This window comes from Tachysurus vachellii, chromosome 14, assembly GCF_030014155.1.
Source record: "Tachysurus vachellii isolate PV-2020 chromosome 14, HZAU_Pvac_v1, whole genome shotgun sequence".
Taxonomy (NCBI): domain Eukaryota; kingdom Metazoa; phylum Chordata; class Actinopteri; order Siluriformes; family Bagridae; genus Tachysurus; species Tachysurus vachellii.
This window is the reverse complement of record NC_083473.1, coordinates 15717306-15741284: the sequence shown is the minus strand read 5'-3', so window position 1 is coordinate 15741284 and position 23979 is coordinate 15717306. Positions and strand designations below refer to the sequence as shown.

At 38.3% G+C, this 23979-nt stretch overlaps 1 protein-coding gene across 6 annotated transcripts; it reads right to left on the bottom strand.

Annotated features, from left to right (window-relative positions):
* Positions 1-3284: 3284 nt before the first annotated feature.
* On the bottom strand, positions 3285-17622 carry znf800a (zinc finger protein 800a). Of its 6 annotated transcripts, none has more exons than XM_060886942.1 (6): positions 17286-17622; positions 10331-10457; positions 9585-9680; positions 9319-9462; positions 7337-9051; positions 3285-5510 (listed from the first exon to the last, which is right to left on the bottom strand). In XM_060886942.1, the coding sequence occupies exons 2-6, from the start codon at positions 10446-10448 to the stop codon at positions 5493-5495; spliced, it is 2091 nt and encodes a 696-aa protein (XP_060742925.1). In that variant the 5' UTR covers positions 10449-10457; positions 17286-17622; the 3' UTR covers positions 3285-5492. The 6 variants fall into 6 exon arrangements, with proteins under 6 accessions (XP_060742925.1, XP_060742923.1, XP_060742924.1 ...); XM_060886940.1 differs by having other exon boundaries at positions 7167-9051; positions 17286-17543; XM_060886941.1 differs by lacking the exon at positions 3285-5510 and adding an exon at positions 5560-6894 and having other exon boundaries at positions 7167-9051; positions 17286-17543.
* Between the last annotated feature and the right edge of the window lie 6357 nt (positions 17623-23979).

Genomic DNA, 23979 nt, shown 5'->3' with positions numbered 1-23979 from the left:
ATCGAGCATCGCCTCCTGCTTTGCCTTCGCGCGTTAATTATCTCCAGTGTTATAATGAGAAAGCAAGCGCACACGCACAGAGCCGCAGTTTGGTGCCGAGTGTAGCAGCTGCAATCAGTCTCATACCGCAGGGAGAAAATAATGTGCTTGCGCCATCTGGTGTTAGTTCCTGGTCCATTCAGCCATCCATTTTCTATTCCGCTTATCCAACACAGGGTCGGGGAGCAAACATATACCAAGGCACAATCACACACACACACTCACACATCCATTCACACACTACGGAGAATTTATAGATGCCAGTCAGCCTATTTAGATGCCAGTCAGTCTTTGGACTAAGTCTAGACTAAGTCGTTGGACTAAGGGAGCAAACTGGTATACCTGGAGAAAACTCCAGGTAAAGGGGAAAGGGGAAAGGTTCCCAGCCCTGGTCTTGGAGAACCTACTGCTCTGCATAACTTAGTGTGTTTTCCCACTTAAATGTAACCCACTTAAACGCAGGAATCGATTATTAGACTCAGCACTAAAATGTGCAAGGCGTGACGTACTCTATTATCAGGATTTAGGGTTTGTTGAGCTCTTGTATCAGAACGAGCACACATCCTGGCAACCACACTCAAAAATCTATTAAAAAGCCTTCCCAGAAAATTGAACGGTAATTATAATAGCAAAGGGGACTAAATCTGGAAGTGGGTGTTCAGAAATATACACACACATGTGAGTGTCATATGTCCACAAACCTTTGGCCATACATAATGTAGTGGTAAAAGTCTTACCTGATGTTGGGAAAGATGGGACTCACAATAACCATAAATATAGGAAACATAAATCTACAAATCTAAAATAACGGACAACAATCCCTCTTACTGTGAGAAGTGATGATTGATGATTGTTGGCATGTGAAAGTCCTGAGTATCTCACAATTCTCTACACATCGGGGATGGCACAGTAGGAAAAGTGAGCAGTTTTAAGTTCTCTGGTGTGCATGTGTTCGTCAACTTCACATCGTCTTTCGACAGCTTGTAAACCCTTAGTGAAGATGACAAAAGAGCACTTCTAGTTCTTAAGAAGATTGAATAGGGGTGGTATTGGACAGGTGTTTGACAGAGAGTGTCCTGACCTGTAGCTTCACTGTCTGTTATATAAAACTGCTCTGTCTCAGACAGGAAAGCAATACACCAAGTAGTGAATTCTGCCCAGTCTATTACTGGGTTGTGTTTTTTTTATGCCATCGTAGACATAGACACAGATCAGCCATAACATTATACACATATAACACATATTGTGTAGGCACCTCTGGTGCCATGAAAACAGTTCTGACACCTTTCAATCATAGTTGCATTAATTTTTTTAGTCATTTGTATTAAAGTAGCCAGACGAATTTGACCAGACGAGCTAGCCAACACTCCACTTGGTTATCACTAAGCTTTGGGTGCTCATGACCCTGTAACTAGTTCACTTGTTCTTCTTTGGACCACTTTTGGTAAGTACTAACCACTGCATACCTGGAACACACCACAAGACCTGCTGTTTTGGAGATGTTCTGACTCAGTCGTCTACCCATCACAATTTGGTCATTCAGATCCTTATACTTACACTGCTTCCAGCACATCAACAGAGTGTTACCTGATATATACCATCCCTTGACAGGTGCCAGTGTAAAGAGATTCATTCATTCATTCATTCATTCATCTTCTACCGCTTATTCGTACTACCTCGGGTCACGGGGAGCCTGTGCCTATCTCAGGCGTCATCGGGCATCAAGGCAGGATACACCCTGGACGGAGTGCCAACCCATCGCAGGGCACACACACACTCTCATTCACTCACGCAATCACACACTCAGTGTAAAGAGATAATAAATGTTATTCTCTTCACCTGTCAGTGATTTTAATGTTATGGCTGAACGGTGTATATCGATACATGTATAAGGAAGGCTTGCAGCATCAGAAAAAGCCCTCACACCCCTCCCATGGACTATTTGCACTCCTTGCACCTGGAAGCATCCGGGCCAAGTTAAAAAGATTCATGAAGAGTCACTTCCCACGGACCATTAGATTCCTCAGCAGATCAGGCTGATAGACACCTCAGCTCATTTCATTCCTTTTCATTTCTATCACTGTACTCAGGCACTTTACAAGAGACATATTTAACAATCCATGCACAAGTCAATTTGCATGTTCAGACTATCTGCTCAGGACTATCAGTTTACATTATCATCAGAGTTTACATTTTCATTACTACATTACATTACTGTATCAGAGATTTGGTTTAACTTTCACCGTATGGTTTATAGTTTAGAGTGTTCTCTGTATAAATTGATTTTGCAATGTCTGTTACTGTCATTCTCTTGTCTGAAGTCTCTTGCTGACCCAAGATAATTATAGCACTCAGTGCATTCATGAGGAACTGTATGTATGTTTATAATCAATGAGCAGCTAAAGAAGATCCTTTACCTCACCTGGTAACCCAAACAGCTCTGTATAGTTGGATATAAATACAGAGAATATAAAATGTCTCCACACTGCTGATTAAACTGCAGGATATTTTTTGTGATGTTAAATATGAAACCAAGATCAGTCATATCAGATCTTTTTCCAGCTTGTGGATATAAAAGAACGCAAGTGAAAAATAAATACAAGTGTAAAGGTTTAATACAATTTAATAATATGAATACCTCTTAACTAATCCTTTGTTTGTTTGTATACACACACAAACTAATTAGCATGTCAGGATTTGATATTTGATATGCAGATTTTTTTTTTAATATATGTCTACTATATATAGATGTGTATATGTATATATATGTATATATATATATATATATATAGATGTGTATGTATATATATATATATATATACATACACACACACACACTGCTTTCACTGATAGAAATGAGTTACAAGAGGATCCTGGTGAAGCTTATCCAAGGAACACTACAAAAGAAGTGAAAACACACCCTGTATGAAATGACTACTACAGTCATTAAAGTCTCCTACACACACGCAAAGAGCCATTTAGTGTATCCACCTACTGGCAGGTTTTTGGGATGGAGGAACCAGAGAACATGAAGGAAACACTCATAGTCACAGGAAGGACATGCCAGTATCATAGTCATAAAGTTATCAAGTTAACTCAAGTCCCTGGAGATCTGAGGAGGCAATGCTACCCACTTCCTGTGGCCTTATTTAGGTATTTAATACATTTATATTTATACAGTTGCATGTAAACTCCATTGACATTGTTTGCATGAAAATAATAAAAACTGAATATAACCAACAAAATGCAATTTTAAAATCTTTATTTGAACAAAGTTATTTCTAGTGAAGCAGGGATAGGAATGCAAGTATCGTGTGTTTATATATACATTACAAGTCTTGCCGATTACCTTTTAAAATGTTACACCTTATGTCAAAAATGTACAGAGTAACAAGCAGAAGCGTTCGTTATGCACGCCAAGACTCGAAGACTGACTTCATTTCATCCAATACACTCAAATAACTCTAAAGAATTGTTACATACTAAAGGAGACAGAGGCCATTTTTAGGTCTAGATATATTTTTGAACTGTTATCTAATAAGAGCAATATTATACAAAACAGATGCAGTAGTATCTAATGAACCTTTTGATCACAGTTCTGACTTCTTATTGATAGATATTATCAAACAGTCATACTCTGTTAAAAAAAACTTGTCTTAGCACAACCTGAGCAGCACTGACTGATTAAAGGGAAGCAGAAACATGAGCACAAACAGTAGTTACAATGCGAAAGGATTAGCAGCATTTTCATTCATTGTGGAATGGCAGATATGGGTTAAAGCTGCACTGTCATTTTTTTTAAACATGGGATAAACTTGTTTCTTTTTCTTTTACATTCTGACCGCTAACGGTAACAGATACTCTGAGTGAATGTATGTGACTGTCCCTGTAATCAAGAACTAAATCACACATAGTCCAGCAAAAGCATCAGTTTTAGATAGAGGAAACCTTGGTGACTGTCAATCATTTTGCACATGCACAAACATACTGGCGCAGACCAATTGTAGGGTTAAGGCAAACTTCTCACCTTATTCAGTTCCAATTAGTTGATGCTTCTGAGGTCTGTGAATTTCATGGAGTAAATTTCACTTTGATGAACACCGTGAAAAGCAATTCATTTTCATGTTATTTCTCAAATCTCTCAAAAGGGATTGGCATGTTTTCTGGGCAAATTTTTGACAAAGTCTGACCACTCCTAAGAAAATAATTAAATGTTGAACATAAAATCAGTTGGTTTGTTAATTATTATTTTAAATAATTTTTTTTAATAATTCTGCAAAAATAAGCCATGCAACACCGACTTGCCAGAGGAAAGGTCTGGGCATGTGTAAGGTTAGGACCAGAGCCTTCTTATCTAATACACATGCATGAATTTGAAATGAAGGTACAGAAAAAAAATATGGGTGAATTCCTCATTTAATAGTTTTTAGCTGTCATCTAGTATTTGCTAAGTAGAACTGGACAGTGCAGCTTTAATAATTTTTTTAAAGTAAGCACTTATATATGCAACAATAACATATTAAAATGGTTTTAAGGAAAAATACTCCTTTAGATATCTATCCAAAGTGTTGCGCAGAGCATTTACAGTTAAGCAAGCTTTTACATCTGAGCAGTGTAAACTAAAAGCAAACCAAAAAGTTACGTAAGAGACAAGTACATCGTCGGTTCTAGAATTCATTCACTGATCCGTTTCAAAGAGAACATGAAGATAAAATTTGAAATGGATCTGAATTTATAACGTTTTTTTTTTACTGATTAGTTCATTAGTCAATTCTAATTTAAATGTTATATAGGCTACATTTAGATAAAAGTCAGAGGTTTGATTAGTTAAAAAGCCTAAAATAAATGTACTGTTAAGCTACTTTTAAGCATCATCTCAAGTCAAATCAGTTATCTCTAACTGTACAAGCACTCGGATTTATATGAGCCGTTTTCGTTTTGAACCGTCAACAGAATTTCACTGAAGCGCCACGTGTCATAGGGAATAAACTGATTTTTCATTAGCGGCAGTGCTCTCGTTCACACAACATAGGTCGAGAGCAAAAGTTGAGATGTGACCTATAATGCAGATGAGTAACCATATGTAACTAAGTAAAACTGTATTCTGCACAAATATACTTCATTAAAAGACAACTGTATTGTCAACAGACTACTAAAATAAAATAAAAAGTTAAAAAAAAAAAAAAAAAAAAAAAAAAGATGTCCTTCAAATGCTTGTAACTCAGTAACTGTAACTGGTTGAGAACGATCTATAACGTCTGTGTTAGAGGATAAGAAAAGTTTGGTCGCAGCGCCCTCTGCAGTACTATAACAGAATACTCGGTGCAAGTTCTTCTCATGATCTCCAATCATCCTTCCTCTTGGAAGCCATTCAGTTCAGGTAAAGCTTTCCATTCCTTTGCTGCTGCGTTTTATTTGCTGAAGGTCTATACATTCCAGTGAGTATGTGTCATTTATATGGATGTCAATATCTAAAGAAAGAAAAGAAAAAAAAAAAAGAATCACTTCTTAAAAGGGAGCACAAGATGAGAAAAACCACAGACATACAGTAAAAACGATGAAGAAATGAAATGAACTAGTAGGGATTTTTTTTTTATTTAGATTTGTTTTTCTTATCAAATATTGTAACCCTGTGATCTAACAAAGTAACTGACAAACAAACAATTTGATGATTTCCACACTGTAGTCTGGTGTCCCAGAAAACATGCATATCATTTGAATCTATTTTGTAGAAGTTAAAACACGGGTAATACTGTACTTAATGAATTCATTTCAAAGCTTGCAATAATTACAATAAATAAAAGACATTCTGTTATACAATAAATAAAAGACATTCTATAAAAAAACTCATTTTCAAATGTGGGTAGTAAACTGCTAACTAACTAACTACTTAGTTATACTCTGGGCCTGTATTATTACAGTCTTTTATGTTCTGCTTAGCCTAGTAAATACACTACATGGCCAAAAGTTTAGGATACATGAACGTTATCACACTACGTGGTTCCTCCCCTGAACTACTGCCACAAAGTTGGAAGCACAAAACAGTACAGGAGGTCCTTATAAGCTGTAATATTCTAATTTTGTGATAATGTTGGGGTCAAGCCCAAACATGTCCCAGCATGGCAATACCCCTGTACACAAACAGTGTCATGAAGATCTGCTTTGCCAGGGCTTCAGCGGAAGAACTCGAGTGTCCTGCACAGAGCCCTGACCTCAACCCCCTCAACACCATTGATGAACTGGAACACTGACTACAGCTCAGGCCTCCTCATCTGACATCAGTGCCTGACCTCACTAATGCTCTTGTGACTGAATCAACACAAATATCCACAGCCACACTCCAACATCTAGTAGAAAACCTTCCCAGTAGAGTGGAGCCTATTTTAACAGCAAAGGGGGACTAAATCTGGAATGAGACAGGCAAAAAGCACATACAGGTGTTACAGTTAGTTGTCTACAAACATTTGGCCATATAGTGTCTTTTAAAACTTACACTATACATAGTGCTCCTAGAATAAAATGCAGTTAGCAAGGTGTGTAAATAAATTAAAAAAAATAAATAAAAAGTCTAAACTCCACCACCGTGGTTCCAAAAAATCTCACCTCTTCATTATGTACCACCTTCTGATATGGGTATACAGCAAGATACTCAGGAGTAATTTCTTTTATTTGAGGCGAGGTATTAAAATGAACCAAATGTAAAAATGAAACCTTGGGGAAATGGCAATGCATGACAATGTTTGTAGGAGTTTAAACTGATGAGTGTGTGCTAACTGCATCCTCAGTATTTACACCTCAATGAGCTGCTCTGATCCAATACTTCGGGACAAACTGATGTCTAAGCATGAAGATAATCTGAGGAAATGGATACAGTTCTGTTTATGTTAATCAAGCACTGCAGAGCTTCCATTTGAAAGTTTGAAATAAAGTTTATTAAATCTATTCCAAAATGTATGTGCATAATTTTTCGTCACAGAGTAAAATAAGCATTATCGTTTTAGCAATTTTTGTTCAGCTCTAGCTCAAAGGGTCTTTTATTCATATTAATGTTATTCATATTAATAGGCTTGCAGAAAAAGTCAATCGTAGAGGGCACTCATTTAAATGACATAAAAAAACTGACTCACCATATCAACGCCTTTGACCGAGTGCTTCTTCCCTGTACTTTAGTGCTTCCAGTTGGGGTATTGACACTGGTCTTATGGCTTCGTCTGTGCGTCTCTAGAAAAACCTTCTTGGCAAATGCTCGACTGCACATGTCACATCCATGCAGAGAAAAGTTCTTAGTAACCCTCACCTCTGTGCTTGACTCCTGGCTTCTAGTGATGGGAGGTCCTCTGCTCGGTTTGTGGCTCCGGGTGACATGTGGATTCTTTGGCTCTTGAGATTTCTTCTCTTGTTTATATACTTTGGTGAGCTGTGAATGTTCCTGATCGTGATTCGCAGTGTTAAGAGATGTGAGGGCAGAATTTTTACGAGTGTTCAGGTAGACGGAGGACTCGCTTTTCTTGAACCCAGGTGACCAGGAGTCGTCTTGCAGATTCATTTTGGATGGAGTTGCTTGGTCTGATGTTGTTAGCGTGCTGGATGATGGAGCATGGTACTTTCCAGAGATGTCCTCTTTTGAAGACGTGCTCTTCCCACTACTATTTAGCACAACCTCGGCTGGTTTCTTCACCGCACGACTCTCGAGGATCGGCATGATCTTAGCCAGGTAGCGAGAGGACTTCTTGTGTACCACGGTTATGTGACGGATGACATCTCGTTTTCGCCGCGACTCGTATCTGCAGATAGGACACCCATAAAACTTGATGTAGATACTGTCGTTACCATCCATGTGCAGCTCGGTGATGTGCTTGGTCAGGTTCTGACTGGAGCTGAACTGTCGCTTGCATAGCCAACAATACATCTGCTTGAAGTCAAAACTTATCGGGACGTTTCCACTGTCCTCTGTTACTTTAGGCTTTGATGGTGAGCACACTGTGCTCTTATCTACATCAGCTGAAGAGGACACGACGGTAGGAAGACTACTTTTTCCGGAGCAAATCTCCTCATCAGGTTCGGTCTTTATTTTGTTTTTTCTGGTGAAGACAGCACGACTGGCGGAGGAACCATTCTCCAATGTGTGAACCTTATGGACAATGCGCATATGCCTCCTCAACATGACTTGTGAGCTGTATTTCCTTCGACACAGCCTGCACCGAGAGGTTGTAATGGTGACCTCTTGTTGGTCTTGCTTTGCAAAGGTGCTGGGCTGTTTTGGTGAAACTGGTGAACCCTCGAGCAAAAGTGGTTGGCCAGGTCGGGTGGCGATGTCTGGTGTAATGCAGTCTCGCTTCAGTCCTCGGTGCACCTCATCAAAGTGACGACGTACATTAGCCTTGGTAGCGAAGGACTTTTGGCAGACAGGGCAACTCTTTCCAGTGGCTGGTGGAGGATCTTCCACACGCTTGGTCTTTACCATAGACAGTAAGCTGATGGGTACTGTGCGTGTTTCAGTGAACTTGCACAACTCCTCCAGCTTCTGCCGGTGCATCTTACGGCAGTGACGGCGGATGCTGCTCCTCGAGCTGAAGTCCTTTCGACAGAGGCAGCAAGATATCCTCGTTTCCTTCATCTCAGGGGCGGCTTCCTCTTCATTTTCCACACTCTTATCCTGTTCCGTGTTGCCCTTTTCTTCCACATTTGCATCTTTTTTTTCTAGAGATTTATTAGATGCTGTATCCATGTCGTCATCTGTGTCCACAATGTCTTGCTGTTCAATCTTTTTCGGGGCAACAGAAGACTTGCGGCGATGCGGTTTCTGCGGCACAGGGTCTGGCTGAATGGAATTAGTGGGCATGGTCACATTCTCATTCTCATAATTCTCGACAGTCAGGTGTTGGAACACAGCATTGGGGTTAGTCTCTATAGTCTCCAACTGAATCACATGTTCCTGCTTGTCTCTTTGTGGATAGATTGCCTCTAGAAGCTCTTTGACAGCCTGGTTCTGCTTGTTTGGTTCAGGAGAATCTGTAGAGTAAAATCACCATTAAAATTATACACTGCAAATGATATTTAAAGCACAACTCGAGACATGGTCATGGAGATTTCATGGCATTAACAAAAAAAAAAAAAAAAGTAAAGTAAAAGTAAAAGAAGTGGAAATACCACAGAATTTTAAAAACATTTAAAAGGTAAACTGGGCCCGGCTACAGAAACGGGCTATGATAAGGAAATAGTGTTATAAGAAGTTAGTGGAGTTGACAGAAGTGTGGACTACAAGACAACAAAACCGACCATCTTGCTCATGATGTCCAGAAAAGCAGTAGAACTCTTTGTGCGTGACGAGATTGGGTAGACCACGGAAAAGACTTCGGCAAAGCCTGCACTCAAAGATGGTGTCAACTTCCTTCAACAACATGTGCCTGAGCTGGGTCGTACCTGCAAAATCATCAAAAACACAGCAGTAGAGCTGACAGGAAGGTCTTATGACTATTTCTCTCATGTCAGATCAACTTGTAGCAGGAGAGAAAAAGAATAAAAAACTCCTAATAGTGATGTACCTGAGCGAAAGCACTCAATTATTTGTTGAATTCCTGACTTCGAAGTCTGGAGCTGTTGCTGAAGAAGAGGCAGGTCTCCTGGCTCGATAATATGCACTAGAAAAGATGTCAAAGACGAATGATGGTATATGAAGTTTCATGTCAAGGGCCAAGTTTGCAAGCTTAATGCCATTTACTACGTTTAAAAGTTTACATGCTGCTAGCGTACAATCTACAAATAGGCATTAAATAAAAATGTGTGAGCTTCCTATTTACTTTTAAAGAACATTGCTGTTAGTCTTGACCACTTTGTAGAGACTACATCTCTTTTCTGTGCGGAATTACACGTACACTCTTTTAGATATAATGCTATGTATAGCAGACTTAACGGGAGGATTTTTGATATTGTGGATTATATGAAGATCTGAACACTACAAGTTTTCCTAAGCTATGTTTCTCCTTGACATTTATCTTAATGATGAGGAACATCATTAAGTAAGTGCATAAACAAAAGTTAGTGCATAAACTGCATTTTAAAGATTCTATTAGACACCAAAATACAGATTGTCTCAAAGCAAATTTTACTTAATCTGCATTTAATTTAATACATTACTAAATGCTATTTAGAACTGTTAAAAATAATAATAATAATAATAATAATAATAATAATTTAATATTTATAACCCAATCTATGCAAGATACTCATTATCATAATGCTATGCACAAACTAACTGTAACAAACTGTATTGAATGTATTGCATGTGCACCTTGTGGTTGGTCACAGCCCTCTTGCTGTGGAGCCGGCTGGCAACTGCAGTGCCACAGTGTTTCGGTCTGACAGCACTTGTCGTTGTTCGGGGTCGCGTCAGTGCCCGTTTCCTCCATCTTGCAGACCTTTAGAAACATAAACCCCTCTATTAATTCCTTATGAACTTGACAATTACATTTCTCACAGCAATTCTGACTATAGTAAAATGAACAGTTTATTCTACCAGAAAAACTAAAAAGTTGTGCATGTGAATTTACCTTTTTCTATAAATGTTGGGTTTACGTGTTTTTTAATCTAACCATCATGCTAACTTCTGGCAGTCCTAGCCACTAAAGGCATCTATCCTTTCTCTCAGTCGCAGTCCATGGTGTTGTTATGTACCGTCATAATCCAGAAAGTGCAGGTGAAGGAAAGAATGTCATTTGGGCTTATGGAGTGTCAGTCTTCCCCCCGTGCGTTAAATGAATTATAACAATGAATTACAGTCTTCATTTATTGTGCATTACATTAAAACTGATGTCTAAAATCGAAAACCACTTTGAGACTACTGTTGCTAGGCAATGAGACAGCAAATTTAGCGACCGGTAGGCATACGAAGCATGATAGCTAGTTTCAGCAAATAAAACAATGCACACAAAAAGACTTGGAGGATATTTCTGCCTTGCTCCTTAAGTACGTGGGTGTGAAGGCTAGTGGTGCTAGATTTGGTTTTGCTCTCAAGGTATTCACCGTTACTGATGTTTTGCAGCAGGTCTGGTTAAAATCAGCACTTTATCTGGACATCTCTCCTTAGTGTGACTGATTTCCATAACAGCTGCATAATTAACCGCCTATAAAGTAAAATGGATCAAATTCCATGTTTATATTTAATTTGACGGCTGCTTCATTGTCAGAAACAAGCATGACATTAGTGGCATGATGCCAGAGTCGCCCTTGCCATACCTTAAGGGCTGCTGGTTTAGGGTCACTGTATAAACACACGTGTGCGATGAAAGCAGTCGTATACATGATATCAGATCAATTAACTAAAACTGGATTTGATTAAATCTGTAGACCTAGCTGGATGTGCAACTGCTTAGAGTGTCTCCTCTGCCGGAGCTTGGGGTAACAATACAAAAAATTCTAATTCAATATATGATACACTGACGTGGAAGTGCGAAGGTATCGACCGATAATCGTTATAAGCAAATAAAAGCAAATGTCCGGGTTATCGGACATCGACCGAACGTTTAAAAAGAGTCAACAGTCGGGGCTGATTATGTCCTGTCGATCAAAAAGGGGCAGGAACAACACACCAGAGAGTTAGCCTGCAACTTGTGCTGTGTGTGAAGAGGTCTCGTGTGCGATTACTTTGAATTGGGTGACTATGACAACAGAATTGCAACCTGTAAGCTCTGAACTGCTAGAATTTCACAAGGTGGAACATCGTCTATAGCAAAAGCATTCGACGGCACAATAACATTCAAACCAGACAGATTAGAAGCTCAAGACATTACTTATGGAGTAAGGAGTTTATCGTGCTGGAACCCTTCTCTGTAATGGACACAGGCTTTCAGTGACTGAAAAAAAAACACCTTGAGCCTCACTACATGATGTAGAGTCGGCACTATTTCTCGGTTGTTTGCTTTGGAGATATACAACAGTTCAGTTCATGCAAGTTAGGAACACTAACGCAATCTAATGTGTTTTCTGTTTTTAACTGAGACAAGTTACATGTAGATGCAGAGAGAACAAAGTTACTGCTCAGATTTGCATCAAAATGTTGTGTAATTCATGTAATTCTTTTTAAACGAGGTATAAAAAGCCGAATCGCCAAACTATCAGTAATGGAAGGTAATAGTCCACTACTTTTTCTGAATTAATGGTTGATTAGAAAAACAACCACCATTAAATTTAACATTAAGCACCACCATGTACACTATATGGCAAACATTATGTAGACACCTGACCATCACATCCGTGTGTGCCTTCCTAAAACCCACAAAATCGGAAGCTCTTGGATGCCTTTGTATGCGGTGGTATTAAAATTCCCCCAAATCTGCTCGAGCATGACATTGCCCCTGTGCAGAAAATGAGGTCCATAAAGACATGGTTTGCCAAGGTTGGAGTGGAAAAACTCAAGTGGGCTGCACAGAGCACTGACCTTGACCCCACTCAATACCTTTGTATTGGATGAACTGGAATGCCAACTAAATACCTGGCCTCACTAATGCTCTTGTGGCTGAATGAGCACAGCCACGCTCCAACATCTACCTGAAAGCCTTCCTGCAAGTGTGAAGTTTACTGTAATAGAAACGGGGAGGCTCAAAATGAAATGAGATGCTCAAAAAGAAATATGTGTGAGATGGTCAGGTGTCCACAAACTTTTGGTCATATAAAGTATATGTTTTAGATGTCGGAATACAGATGGAATTGCACTAAAGGCTAACATCTGATACATATCAAGCATTTTTTTTTACATGGGCTTACCTGAGTTACATTAAACACAGAACATAGACACGGATTTATTAAACGTGTCAGCACTGAGAGATGTGAGCCCATGTGCACTGTACAGTGGCAGTCATTATGCTATGGGTCTGTTGTGAATTGCAGTGCAAAAAAAATGTGGCGCAGTAGTGGACTGCGGGCTGATTCGCTATTATTTTCTGTATGTTTGTGCGTGCCGAATAAAATGAGGCAGCAGGCCGTATTTGGCCCACAGACATTTTGTTGTGCCGCATGTGACATAGATTATACAATACAAAGCCATTAAGGGTTTTTCGTACGTTCTATTTTATTTGCAACACACATGTTCCAAAGTGTAGTTTCTTTGGAAGAACAAAGCACCTGATCTATGAAATTGTTTAATATTAGAACTAAACAAATTTTATAATAAATTTACTAATTTAATAAACTAAATATACTAATAATCAATGTCTTCTTATTCTGTATTTGGACGACATGTTGCATCATTAAATGCACCTTGTATGTGAGGGTCAAGCTTGTGAGGCACAATATATTATTCAAAATATTTACAGCCTTCCATAAGTGATATTAGTGCACCTCAAACAAGAGAACATAAATACTGGACCTTTTAACCCGGAATGAAAAATCCAAACAAGACATTCTAATTAATTAATTAATTAATTAATTAATTAATTATTAAGAGATGGGAATCACACCCATGTCCCAATTCATTCAAGTTTCTGCCTTCATATGCTGTTTTTATAAGCTACAAGTCAAAGTTGTGCGTAGGTGTGGTGTGTAGTTATTTGAAAAGAAGTCATATTTCTATGGACAACAATGTTTATTTATACAGTAATGACATTGACAGATTCTACATTTTAGTAACAAACTAATTCAATTCAGTATCCTTAATTTCTCTAAAGTTGTAGAAGAGGTATTTTTGCCTAAAACGGAAAAAATTATTTTGGCAAAAAGGACATTTCTTTTGGACCTCAGCTGTTTCCCCACTTCTGAGAAGTAAGACAGCTTGTGAGTCACATGTCTCATTGGTTTTCTCACTCAAAACTCAGATTAGGTCTTACATGGTGGTAACACCACAATTACTTCACTGTTGGAGATGAGCCCTATAATAATGACTACAAAATTGCCTTGAAAACAGCAGGATCCCTGATTTCAACCAAACGATCAGAATAATTTAATTCATTACATTAAACTCCGCTGGTTCATTCAAATTCTACATAAAAGATCTTTAAATAACATTCTTCCAAAAGTCATGGGCAACTTGTGGAATTAGGGTTAGAAAGTTCTATTTAGGTTAGGCATAAAATCTTGGTTATTTAGAAAGAAAGTTATGACACCTGAAAGATCTTTCTGGATATTACGGATCCGTTTAAAGCAGAAAAGAAAGCCCTATTAAACTGTACGTACGTGAACACTCCCTTACAGTCAAGACATTAGTGATCACCCAGACAGATTCCTGAATACTATAGTCACTAACCGCTAAACTCCTTAGATCAGTACAAGTTAATTTCACACAACAGCAAGAAAACTCACTAACTCACAAGACAAAACCAATGATTTGAGGATTTAAAAATGTACTGGCTTTTAAAGGAATCCACAAAATTAATCCTTTTAAATATAAAAAAAGAGAATGTGAGTTTTCATCATTTAATAAATCAGAAAACACTCAGATAAATAAGAAATCTGTTATAATTAAAGTGACACCTGACCAAATCAATAAGTGAGCAGAGTCTTTCTAGAAAATCAACACACACACACTACACACCTATATCTCCAAATATAGGCTGCCTTGCTTGCTCTCACACACACAGGCTGGAAACCGTGTGGCTATGGAACCATATGGGTCATCCACAAATCCTAATCAGTCATATTCATAAATCTAACAGCTTCTGAACTAGCAGGTGCATGCCATAGAGTTGGTGGTGTGTGGTTGCTGAGCACTGGAGGCTCTTCCAAAGAACTGGCAAGCTTATTTTTCCTTTTCTTTATTTACCTGCAAAGAGAAAGCTTTAGCTGGAGGAGGCCTTTTTGTCCCTTTTTTCTAGCAATTGACCGGCTGCTAATGTTATGCTAAAACGTCAATGGAAGCAAACAGGGAGAACACACAAGCACACCAATACACCCCCTCAGGTCCAACAAATGTAAAATCCAAGTGTAACATAAATGATCAACAGTACATAAACAATTCTTCTCCTTTTTTTTTTTAAATTACTGTTTCACTTTGTTTAGAAAAAGATATGCCTCCTCCAATGATGGTCACCTCACCTAGCACACACCAGCACCACATTTCCATCAACAATTCTGCGAGCTGTTGGGTCTGTTGTTAAAACACTCAAGTTCCCAATTGTGAATGAAGTTAGGACTTTGTTCCGATTCTTGTTGCGTTTAAAATGAAAAACCTTAATAAGTGATGGCTATATGTCCCAAGCTGCCCTCTGCTGCACTTTAACATTACATTCATCAATGCAATAAACGGTGTTCGAAGTGAAGAGAAATGCTAAACACATTTCTACTAATCTGGTTCAGAATCAGAAGTGATTTCATTATAATGAGCGGATTTAAAAAAAAAAAAAAAAAAAAAAAAAATCCATATGGTGCACCTGCACCACATTGTGTTCAATCCACAACACAGCAAGAATCGACTTAATGAGAAATAGTCTATTCACAATCATAATGTAGTGAACGGACACTTCAGACTAACTCCAAGGAACAACTGTGGAACAACTTCAACAGGCACTTTAACTTGACACGGTCCATTGCAGCCTGTGAGTGGGTGGCTGCTTTTTAGAACATGGAAACTGTCCACGAACCTACATCACTGTCTGCCCTCTTATAGAAGACCAAGTTCAAGCCTGCGCCCAAAACACCAAGCCTAAAGAACTACTACATCTAATAGTGCGTCAGAAAAGCACGTTACGCGGAGAGAAGGATGAGTGTTGGGAAGAATTCGCACCCGCTTGAGTCACATGACCGGAAAATCATTTCAAATGATAGACTCGAGACCGACTGCCTCGATAGAACCTGTACGTGTTGATTAAACGAGTCTGGAGGATCTAAATGAGCTCATAGATAAAGCTCTCCACCTACCGCCAGGCATAAACTTTCCTCTACACCATGTCCGTCTTTGTCAAATAAAATGTCAACCTGTGTAGCTACAATCATCATCACACCAAATCCAGCAATAACAATCTAAAAGCCTGCGCCACTCATCTGTTAGTGTTCAGGCGAATCTGATCAGTTAAGAAGCGTACGGCTGGGTAAATGAAGCCGAGTGGCCATAAGGGATATCCATAGGTAAAAAAAAATAGTCAAAAGCGCTTCTGGGCGTCGGAGTGAGTGTGTTTCCCAGTTGTGTGTGCCAACGGCTAGCGACGCCTACGCCGCGGATGACCATGTGCGGGTTTGTGTGCGATAACGCATGAAGCTCCTACAACTTCCACATCGCCAACTCCACCACCACCGCGTAGCTACACAATAAACACGCGGCAAAGGCAACACCACGTTACGTACGCGTAGGAGGAATCGTGTATACGTTTCCGCATTAGACAGGTTGTTCAGCTACATCGCCGAGGCTAAAAAACCTGACGGATAAGGTGGCGTGCACCATTCGATCTGATGGCTGTTCTGCGCAACACAGGAGCCATCGAGGCGCAGGCACGAAACACAACCCCGAGTTAGCAACTTTTTGTCGCCTGCTGCATGAGATTTAGTGTGCAACTATTGACGTTCCCAGATAACGCTTCAACACACAAATCTCTTTACACTGATATAGCCTACTACGGCCCAAATCTGCCCTGTTCCAGGCCACGAGTGTATGTGAGCCAGATTATCTCTGATCACGGGAGAGTCCATCTTTTTCAGAATGGTGTACACAGGCTTGAGCAGCCTAGAACGCTCAAGAACTGACGCTTCCCAGCGAGTGCAGCGTAAAGGCGGGCTGAACCGCGAAGCCGATACAAAGACCGAACACACCATCCATCCATCCATCCATCAACCTGCGCGGTTTAAAGCTATTTTCGCGTGTCTACACGGCTTTAAACGAAATACAATTGGGCGGCGTATGTTCTAATGTACGACATGTCTGTTTGTGGAAGTGCTGCGCTTTGCGGTGCTGTGCCACATCTTCCCTGAAGAAGCTTTGGCGCACAGGTCTGGTGACCCTTCCGGCTTTACGCGTCCTTCTTGGCGTATTCATTTCGACGCGAGGCCTCGTAATACCGTCTACATACATTTCTAACATGAATCCGCCTGGATATATCATTAGTAGGCTTGTAATTGAACCGTGGAGTTGACGTGAGCTTCGGGAATAAGTGCGTTTTCCCCCGGCCGCACAGCCAGCACGCTCGGTGACGCCATTTTTTTCTGCTCAGAGCAGCCACGCTCGGTGAGGAAGCGAAGCCACTCGGGTCCGCTACGCGATGTCGGGCCCAAAGTAGAAAACTGGCGGTTAAAATCATTGTAAAAATGTGTCGTTAGATGGTTCTTACCTTTGTTAAAAGGCTGTACCTAGGCTCGGCCTTCACGAGGAACAACTTTGGAGTTCCGGCTGAGGATTTAGCCGAGTGGATGTGGAGACGGTTGCTGTGGCTGTATGGCTGCTCTCTCTCTCCGGCGCTGTCTTTGTGCACTGACCGGACTCCTCCAAACGAGGCGGCTGTTGCGCAAAGGCGCAGTTTGAACGCTCGCGACCGCACTAACGTGACCGTGTTCTCAGTTACAGTTTTGGACGGACCGACCACAGAGACCCTCACTCGCTTAAATGAAAGTGTTTTGTCATTTTTTAAAGCGCCGCTTATTTCCCGAATTTTCCTCGAATCCAATATGACAAGGAACTCTTCCCGGAGTTTGGAGTTTAGAACAGAAAACACATTAAACTTCGACGTAAAACCGCTCAAAATTTCCACCGGTTTTTTTATCAACAAACTAGTTTCAAGTCGATCTAATTAATTTAGCTGAAAGCTGTTTAACTTTTTTTTTGGATTGAATGGTGTTGGATTATTAAGTTTTGTTGATTTAGCCTAGCAGTTATTAAAAGTCTTTTAGTGAGGCGAATTATTACTAAAACGTTCCATCAGATATTCTGTATTCAGGAAGATAATTGTTGATAGAAGTATAATAGTCTGTGCACTTAGCAGCACTTAGCAGTAGTTTACTTAAATACATCCTCAATTCTACCAGAAAAGGTTATATCTCTAGGTGTATGTCATCTAAATAAAATAAAAATCCAAATAAAGCAATGAGATATTTTACAAGACAGAACGGTTTTTGTACAGACAACATGGAAAACTTAATACGTTTAATACTAGCGAAGGTTTCCATGTAGTTCCAAAGTTTATCCATTGTTTGTTTCTTTTTTACACTTTGCATTGCCTCAAAAGCTGCAGGTGAATCGGTCTGCCTGCTCGACTCATTATGAGTCTAGGGTGTAATTAGAGATTAAATTGATTTTATATTAGAAATAGTTGGTGTAATATTGATGAATCATTAACTCAGCTACAGCTGGTCCACTTTTTGGCCAAAAAAACAAACTGCACAAAATATTAATGTGGCTGGTCCATTTAGTTTTAGTTAAGATAACTACTCTGTTTGCCACTGTTGTGGAGTGTGATTATTTAAGTAGGAATTGATCAATCCTAAGGCACTTATTAACTGTAATTTTATTCCTCACAAAACCACCAATAAATAGGTTTACCAAAGCATTTATCTGTAGTTCACATTTTCAAAAAGTTTTTTTCAAATGCATTTAGATGCAGAATATTATATATTATATTATATATAAACTACTAGGAACATTACCAGGTTCTTTGGATTTTTGGATTTTTGGATTTATCCAAAAATATTTGAGATTTTAAATATTAGCCAACTAACGAGTGAAAATAAAATGGATTTAAAATGGATTTAGACACTGAATATTGTTATATAAAAACTACTAGGAACATTAGCAGTTATTAGATTTTCATAAAAAAAATATATATATTTACAATTTAAAATATTAGCCAACTAGCAAGTACAAATTGTGTATAGCTCAATTAGATGAATAAGCAAGTGCTTATTTTAGAATCTGGGTGTCATTAATCTGAATTCAACAAAGTGACTCCTTTTTTTTTCACTTTGATTTAATTGAAATGTTGAAGCCATGTTTTTTTTTAATTCATTACTCTTTCATTTAAGATATATGATTGGCATTAGAATGTCACTGTATTCAATATTCCATGTATTTACTTTAGATATAGGATAAAACAGGATAAAACAAGTTACTGAAGATGCATCTTAACATCCAATGTTCTCTTCACTACCTCATAGTGATACTTGAAGAAGAATCTAAGCAATGTGATTAAGTACAATTGAATAAGTACAATAAATGCCTCTAAAATGGACCTGTTGTGAAGTGTACGTTAAAGAAGCATCTAGTATAACTGTTGCTCTAGTGGTTACAAGGTGAAGCACATGTTATTTACTCTTAATCCAGTCTTACAGGCATAGCCATGTACCTCAGGTCTATATAGTGTCTAATTTGTTTGTCCACAATGTTTTTTTAACATTACTTTGGTTGATAGCAAATTTTCCCTCTGCGAGCTAACTTTCAAATCTAGCTGTCAATCACAATCTATAAAATGGTCAGGGAATATGCATGCAATTTACAGAAGTGCACTTACTCACACAAAGATAGTCAAGCTTGTCTCGGTCACCGAACCTCACTTAATCAATTTGCAATGCTAATAATAAGTCCTTTGTTAGCGTTTTTGTACAGGAGGTAGCTAGCTTAGGTAATTATCATATGAGCTCCGTAAAAATCTATATCACACCAAACTTTGTAACCATGCCATCTAATTACTATTGTTTTATCTGACTAGCTTACTATATCATGAGTGGTACAGTATAAACTGTTTCTTCATGTAAAGGTAGCAAATTAATTAAACATGTAACATAACAAATCACATATGTAAGAGGTTTAAGATGAAGTGAATTTAACACATCCAATTTTTTTGGTTTGTTTACTCATTATTTTGGAACACTTGATTTGAGTTTATGTGGCATACTTTCAGTGTGAACGGTATGAATGTGATTTTGTCATATGAAATTGTATTGTAGTGTTACTGCCTCACAGTAGTAGGTTCCTGGTGCAATCCTGAGCTTGGGTTGTTGTCTGTGTGGAGTATCTCATGTTCTTCCAGGGTCTCCTGTTTCTTTCTGCCTCTTAAAAATATACCAGCATGTGGATTGGTGACTCTAAACTGCCTCTAGTGTGTGATTATGTAACTGCGATGGATAGCATCTTATCAAAGGTGTATGTATTCCTGTCTCATGCCAATTTGGATAGGACCAAGATAAAGTAGTTACTGATGATGAATTACTGCATAAAAATTAAATATTGGACCTTAATTTATAATTGTAATACAGAGATATATAATATTTTGGAAACCATATGTAGATCCTGAAAATTATGACTATAATAAGCTACAGGATACCAGTCAAACATCTAAATGTTCTGAAATTGCTTGTAAAGGTCACATATGATCTATAGAACAATAAGCAATTCATTTAAGTTAATGGATTCAGATGACAAAATTATCAAGCTAAGCATCATGTATCAACTGCAGCCAAATTCAAAGAACACTGCTAGTAGAGATCAGAAAATGAGCACAGAACTGCTTTCTTTCAACACTGTAATGGATCACCAAAGTGTTAAATGCAACAACCTCTGAATCAGTGATAGTTTAACATGCTTTTAAAAAATTGGATTCTTTTTGTCTGGACAATAATAAAATTTTAAATTAAACTCTAGTGTTTAATGAAGCATATTACATATTGATGCTCTGTACTGATCACAGTTCAAAAGATTTCAAAGTATCGGTGGTCTTCCATGTTCTTTCCCAGGCAGACAGACATGAGCTCAGTGAGGAAGTGGGAAGTTTGTTAGGACTCTCTTGTAAATGAAGGTTTTGCAGCTGGCAGAAAACCTGTATTCCAGCAGAGTGGAGCTCATGGAGAAAGCTGACTGACCCTGTGCCTTTCTCTGTCTAACTATGTATCTCCAGCAGCTACTATGTAGTATGCACAGCAGTCATGGTGTACATTTTTATCCTATCTACGGGACTACTGTTGCTGTGTACTGTACAAAAGCATAATATTGCACAATACTTTTTTTACTTTTTTTTATTTGCACTACCATGCACTCTCACACTTTATGTACATTACTGACCTGCCATATATTCTGTATTTAATGCTATATAATAACATATTCCTATTTAATACTCGTACTGTATATTGTCTCACATCATCTGTATTGTCTTAAACCGGATTCTGATTCTGATTCCTGTTTTTGATTCTAATTCTGATTCTGATGGTCAGATTCAGAAATGTTAAGTTCCCTTATCCTTCACCTCCTTTTTTATTTTTATTGTCTATAAATGTGTTACATCTTGAATGGATGGTGTGTCATTAACAGGATTTAAACTAGGCTGTTGGAGGAATTCAGGTCGAGTCACAATGAATATGAACACCCTTCTTTCTAAAAGAATCTTTCATTGCACAACACCTCTCACCAGCAGATGACAGTGGTTCCTCACAGACTGCTGAATTTATCTTGGCTTTATTTGTAAACAAACAAACATTATGGTCAGTGTTCTTGTGTCTCCCAGTATTGCTTGAGAAATGAACATACACTCGAAACATACACTGTTGCAAACACTTTAGAAAAATCTTCCTCCTTATTTTCTCTTGATGTCCAAGGTTACCACCCAGAGTACCTCCTGGGATGATAAACATAGTTTTCAGGGCTCAAACTCAGATCCAGCATTTGAGAAAATAAATTATTTTCTGGTTATGTAAAGTATAGTATAATAACCTTTGGAGGTCATTTTCTACTTTACATTTGAGAGTACACATGGTATCTGTTCATGGGCCTCCTGAGAATCTGGAGCTGCATTATAGTATTTGTGTCTCACTATGTGTCTGTTAGACCGTTGTAATGTACTGTATGTATAATCAAAGCATGATACATTAATAAGCTATGTGCATCACAAGTTTTCTGTATCTAACAAATATCCCATATATACTCCCAAGACACCTGTACACCTGCTCATTTGGGCAATTATTCAGTCAGTCAAACAGTCAGGTAGACACAATTGTAGGGCTTTAGTTAATGTTTATTTCAAACTTCAGAATGAGGGAAATGTGATACCAGTTACTTTGACCATGGCATATTTGTTGCTGCCAATTGAGTTGGTTTGACGCCCATCTGCTTCCAGCTTTGACATATTGTGTATCCCAAGTTGTTTTTCTGTTCAACATGGTTGTAAAGAGTCGTTATTTGAATTACTGTTGCCTTCTGTCAGCTTGAGAAATACTGGCCTCTGATCAAATCACTACTGACCTGTCTCATCAAGGAATTTCTACTCATTGTAACAGCACTCATAGGGGCAGTGGTAGATCAGTTGGTCAAGGCTCAGGGTTGTTGATTGTGAGCCAAGTGTCACTGTTGGGCCCCTGAGCAAGGCCCTTAAACCCTTTCTGCACCAGGGGTACTGTATTGTGGATGGAAGATGCAAAGACAGAATTTCACTGTGCTGTAATGTATATGTGACAAAGGCTTCCATTATATATATGAATGTTTTTGTCTGTTTTTTTTTCTGTGTAAACTCTAGAGACTGTGTGAGAAAATCCCAGGAGATCAGCAGTTTCTGAAATACTCAAACTAGCCAAACAACCATAAGACCATCGCAATCATTGACAGTACATGTACATCTTTCTCCAATTCTTATACTTCAGATTAAATTCAAATAATTTGTATAGCGCGTTTAACAATATACATCATACTACAATACACAGATTTACAGAAGTATCGTAAGAGAATAAAAATGGGAAAGTTTCAAATTAAATTACTATTTATCTCTAACATCTATCCCTAATCATGTGATTTATTGTAGATATGATTCACATGATTGGCTCTTTTGAAGTGGCCAGTGAGTGTATGTTTAAAATGTTTCCTTCAGAAGGAAATATGTAATTATTCATTTTAAGTAGAATTCACAAAATAAATTTAAGAAAATGTTGAATAAACTATTACATGTATAATGATTTCTTATAATAAAAATATTTAAGCCAACATGTAAGTACATGTATCTTGTTCAAATATTCTTGGCATCAACACACAGGCATCTCTAGACACATTTGTTATGATTGCTGAATATCAAGTAATTGTTCATGTTAATCTATGAATTGCCAATTGTTTCAAGTTCCAAGACAATGTTAACCTGATTTGACCTGTATAGTAGGAAAAAAGATTTAGCATTGACTCATATCCTACATTTCCTTAAATCTGATGACTTTTCACAGCAAAGGAATGTCCATAGAAGCAATACAGGGAAGTCATTTTAACTGTGTTCCAGTTCAGTTTGGCCACAAGCAACATAGTTCACTTACAACGGTAACGAAAACAGCACAAATCTAACTGCTGGTGTGTATTGTAATAATATTGGGTTAACCTTTTTACATAATTATCTGGTTATGTCCTGAGGTGCAAGTAATTTTTGGTCAAAATTTAGTTAAACTTAGATACCGAGCTTCATGCACGTGAAATTAAACTCTTAGGTGTTATAAGGCCATCATAATCCTTTTTGTTCTTTTTACTCTCCTGTACCACCTGTTGACAAATGACACTTGCCAATGTTTCAGAGATTGGATCTAAAAGTAGTTGCAATATTTCCCTTTTTATTATTTATTATTTCAAAAAGATGCTCAAGCAAAATGCTTACACAGTTACTTAGTTATTTCTAGATCATTTCCAAATCTTTTTCAAACTTTAACATTTACATTTACATTAAACTGTGACAAAATAAGAAAAAACAACAACAAACTTTGGTGTTGAGTATCCTAAAGTGTTTCATGTCTCTGGAACTCAGAATGGACCATTATTTCAAAAGATATTCCCACAATTGGTGTTATGATGATGGAGGAAGAGGAAGTCTAACATATCCATCCAGAATTTCCCATACAGTAGATGTTACACTGATTTGAACAAACAAAGGCCATAGCTCATGAATTACATAATTTATATACTCATCAAACCATTCAGTGAGTCCTTGTGGGGACATTTTCACCACAAGACCCCTTCCATCAGGATAGAAATGTTACATCAGAAGATGAAAGCAGGTGATAAGTCAGAAGAACTTTGTATTG

What these genes read in the sequence shown, in the direction of transcription:
- znf800a (XM_060886936.1), bottom strand. Translation starts at nt 10,448, where the DNA reads ATGGAGGAAACGGGCACTGACGCGACCCCGAACAACGACAAGTGCTGT. An exon ending in GGGCTGTGACCAACCACAAG is followed by an intron (nt 9,681 to 10,330) that starts GTGCACATGCAA and finishes CATCTTTTCTAG; the next exon opens with TGCATATTATCGAGCCAGGA. An exon ending in AATTGAGTGCTTTCGCTCAG is followed by an intron (nt 9,463 to 9,584) that starts GTACATCACTAT and finishes ATGATTTTGCAG; the next exon opens with GTACGACCCAGCTCAGGCAC.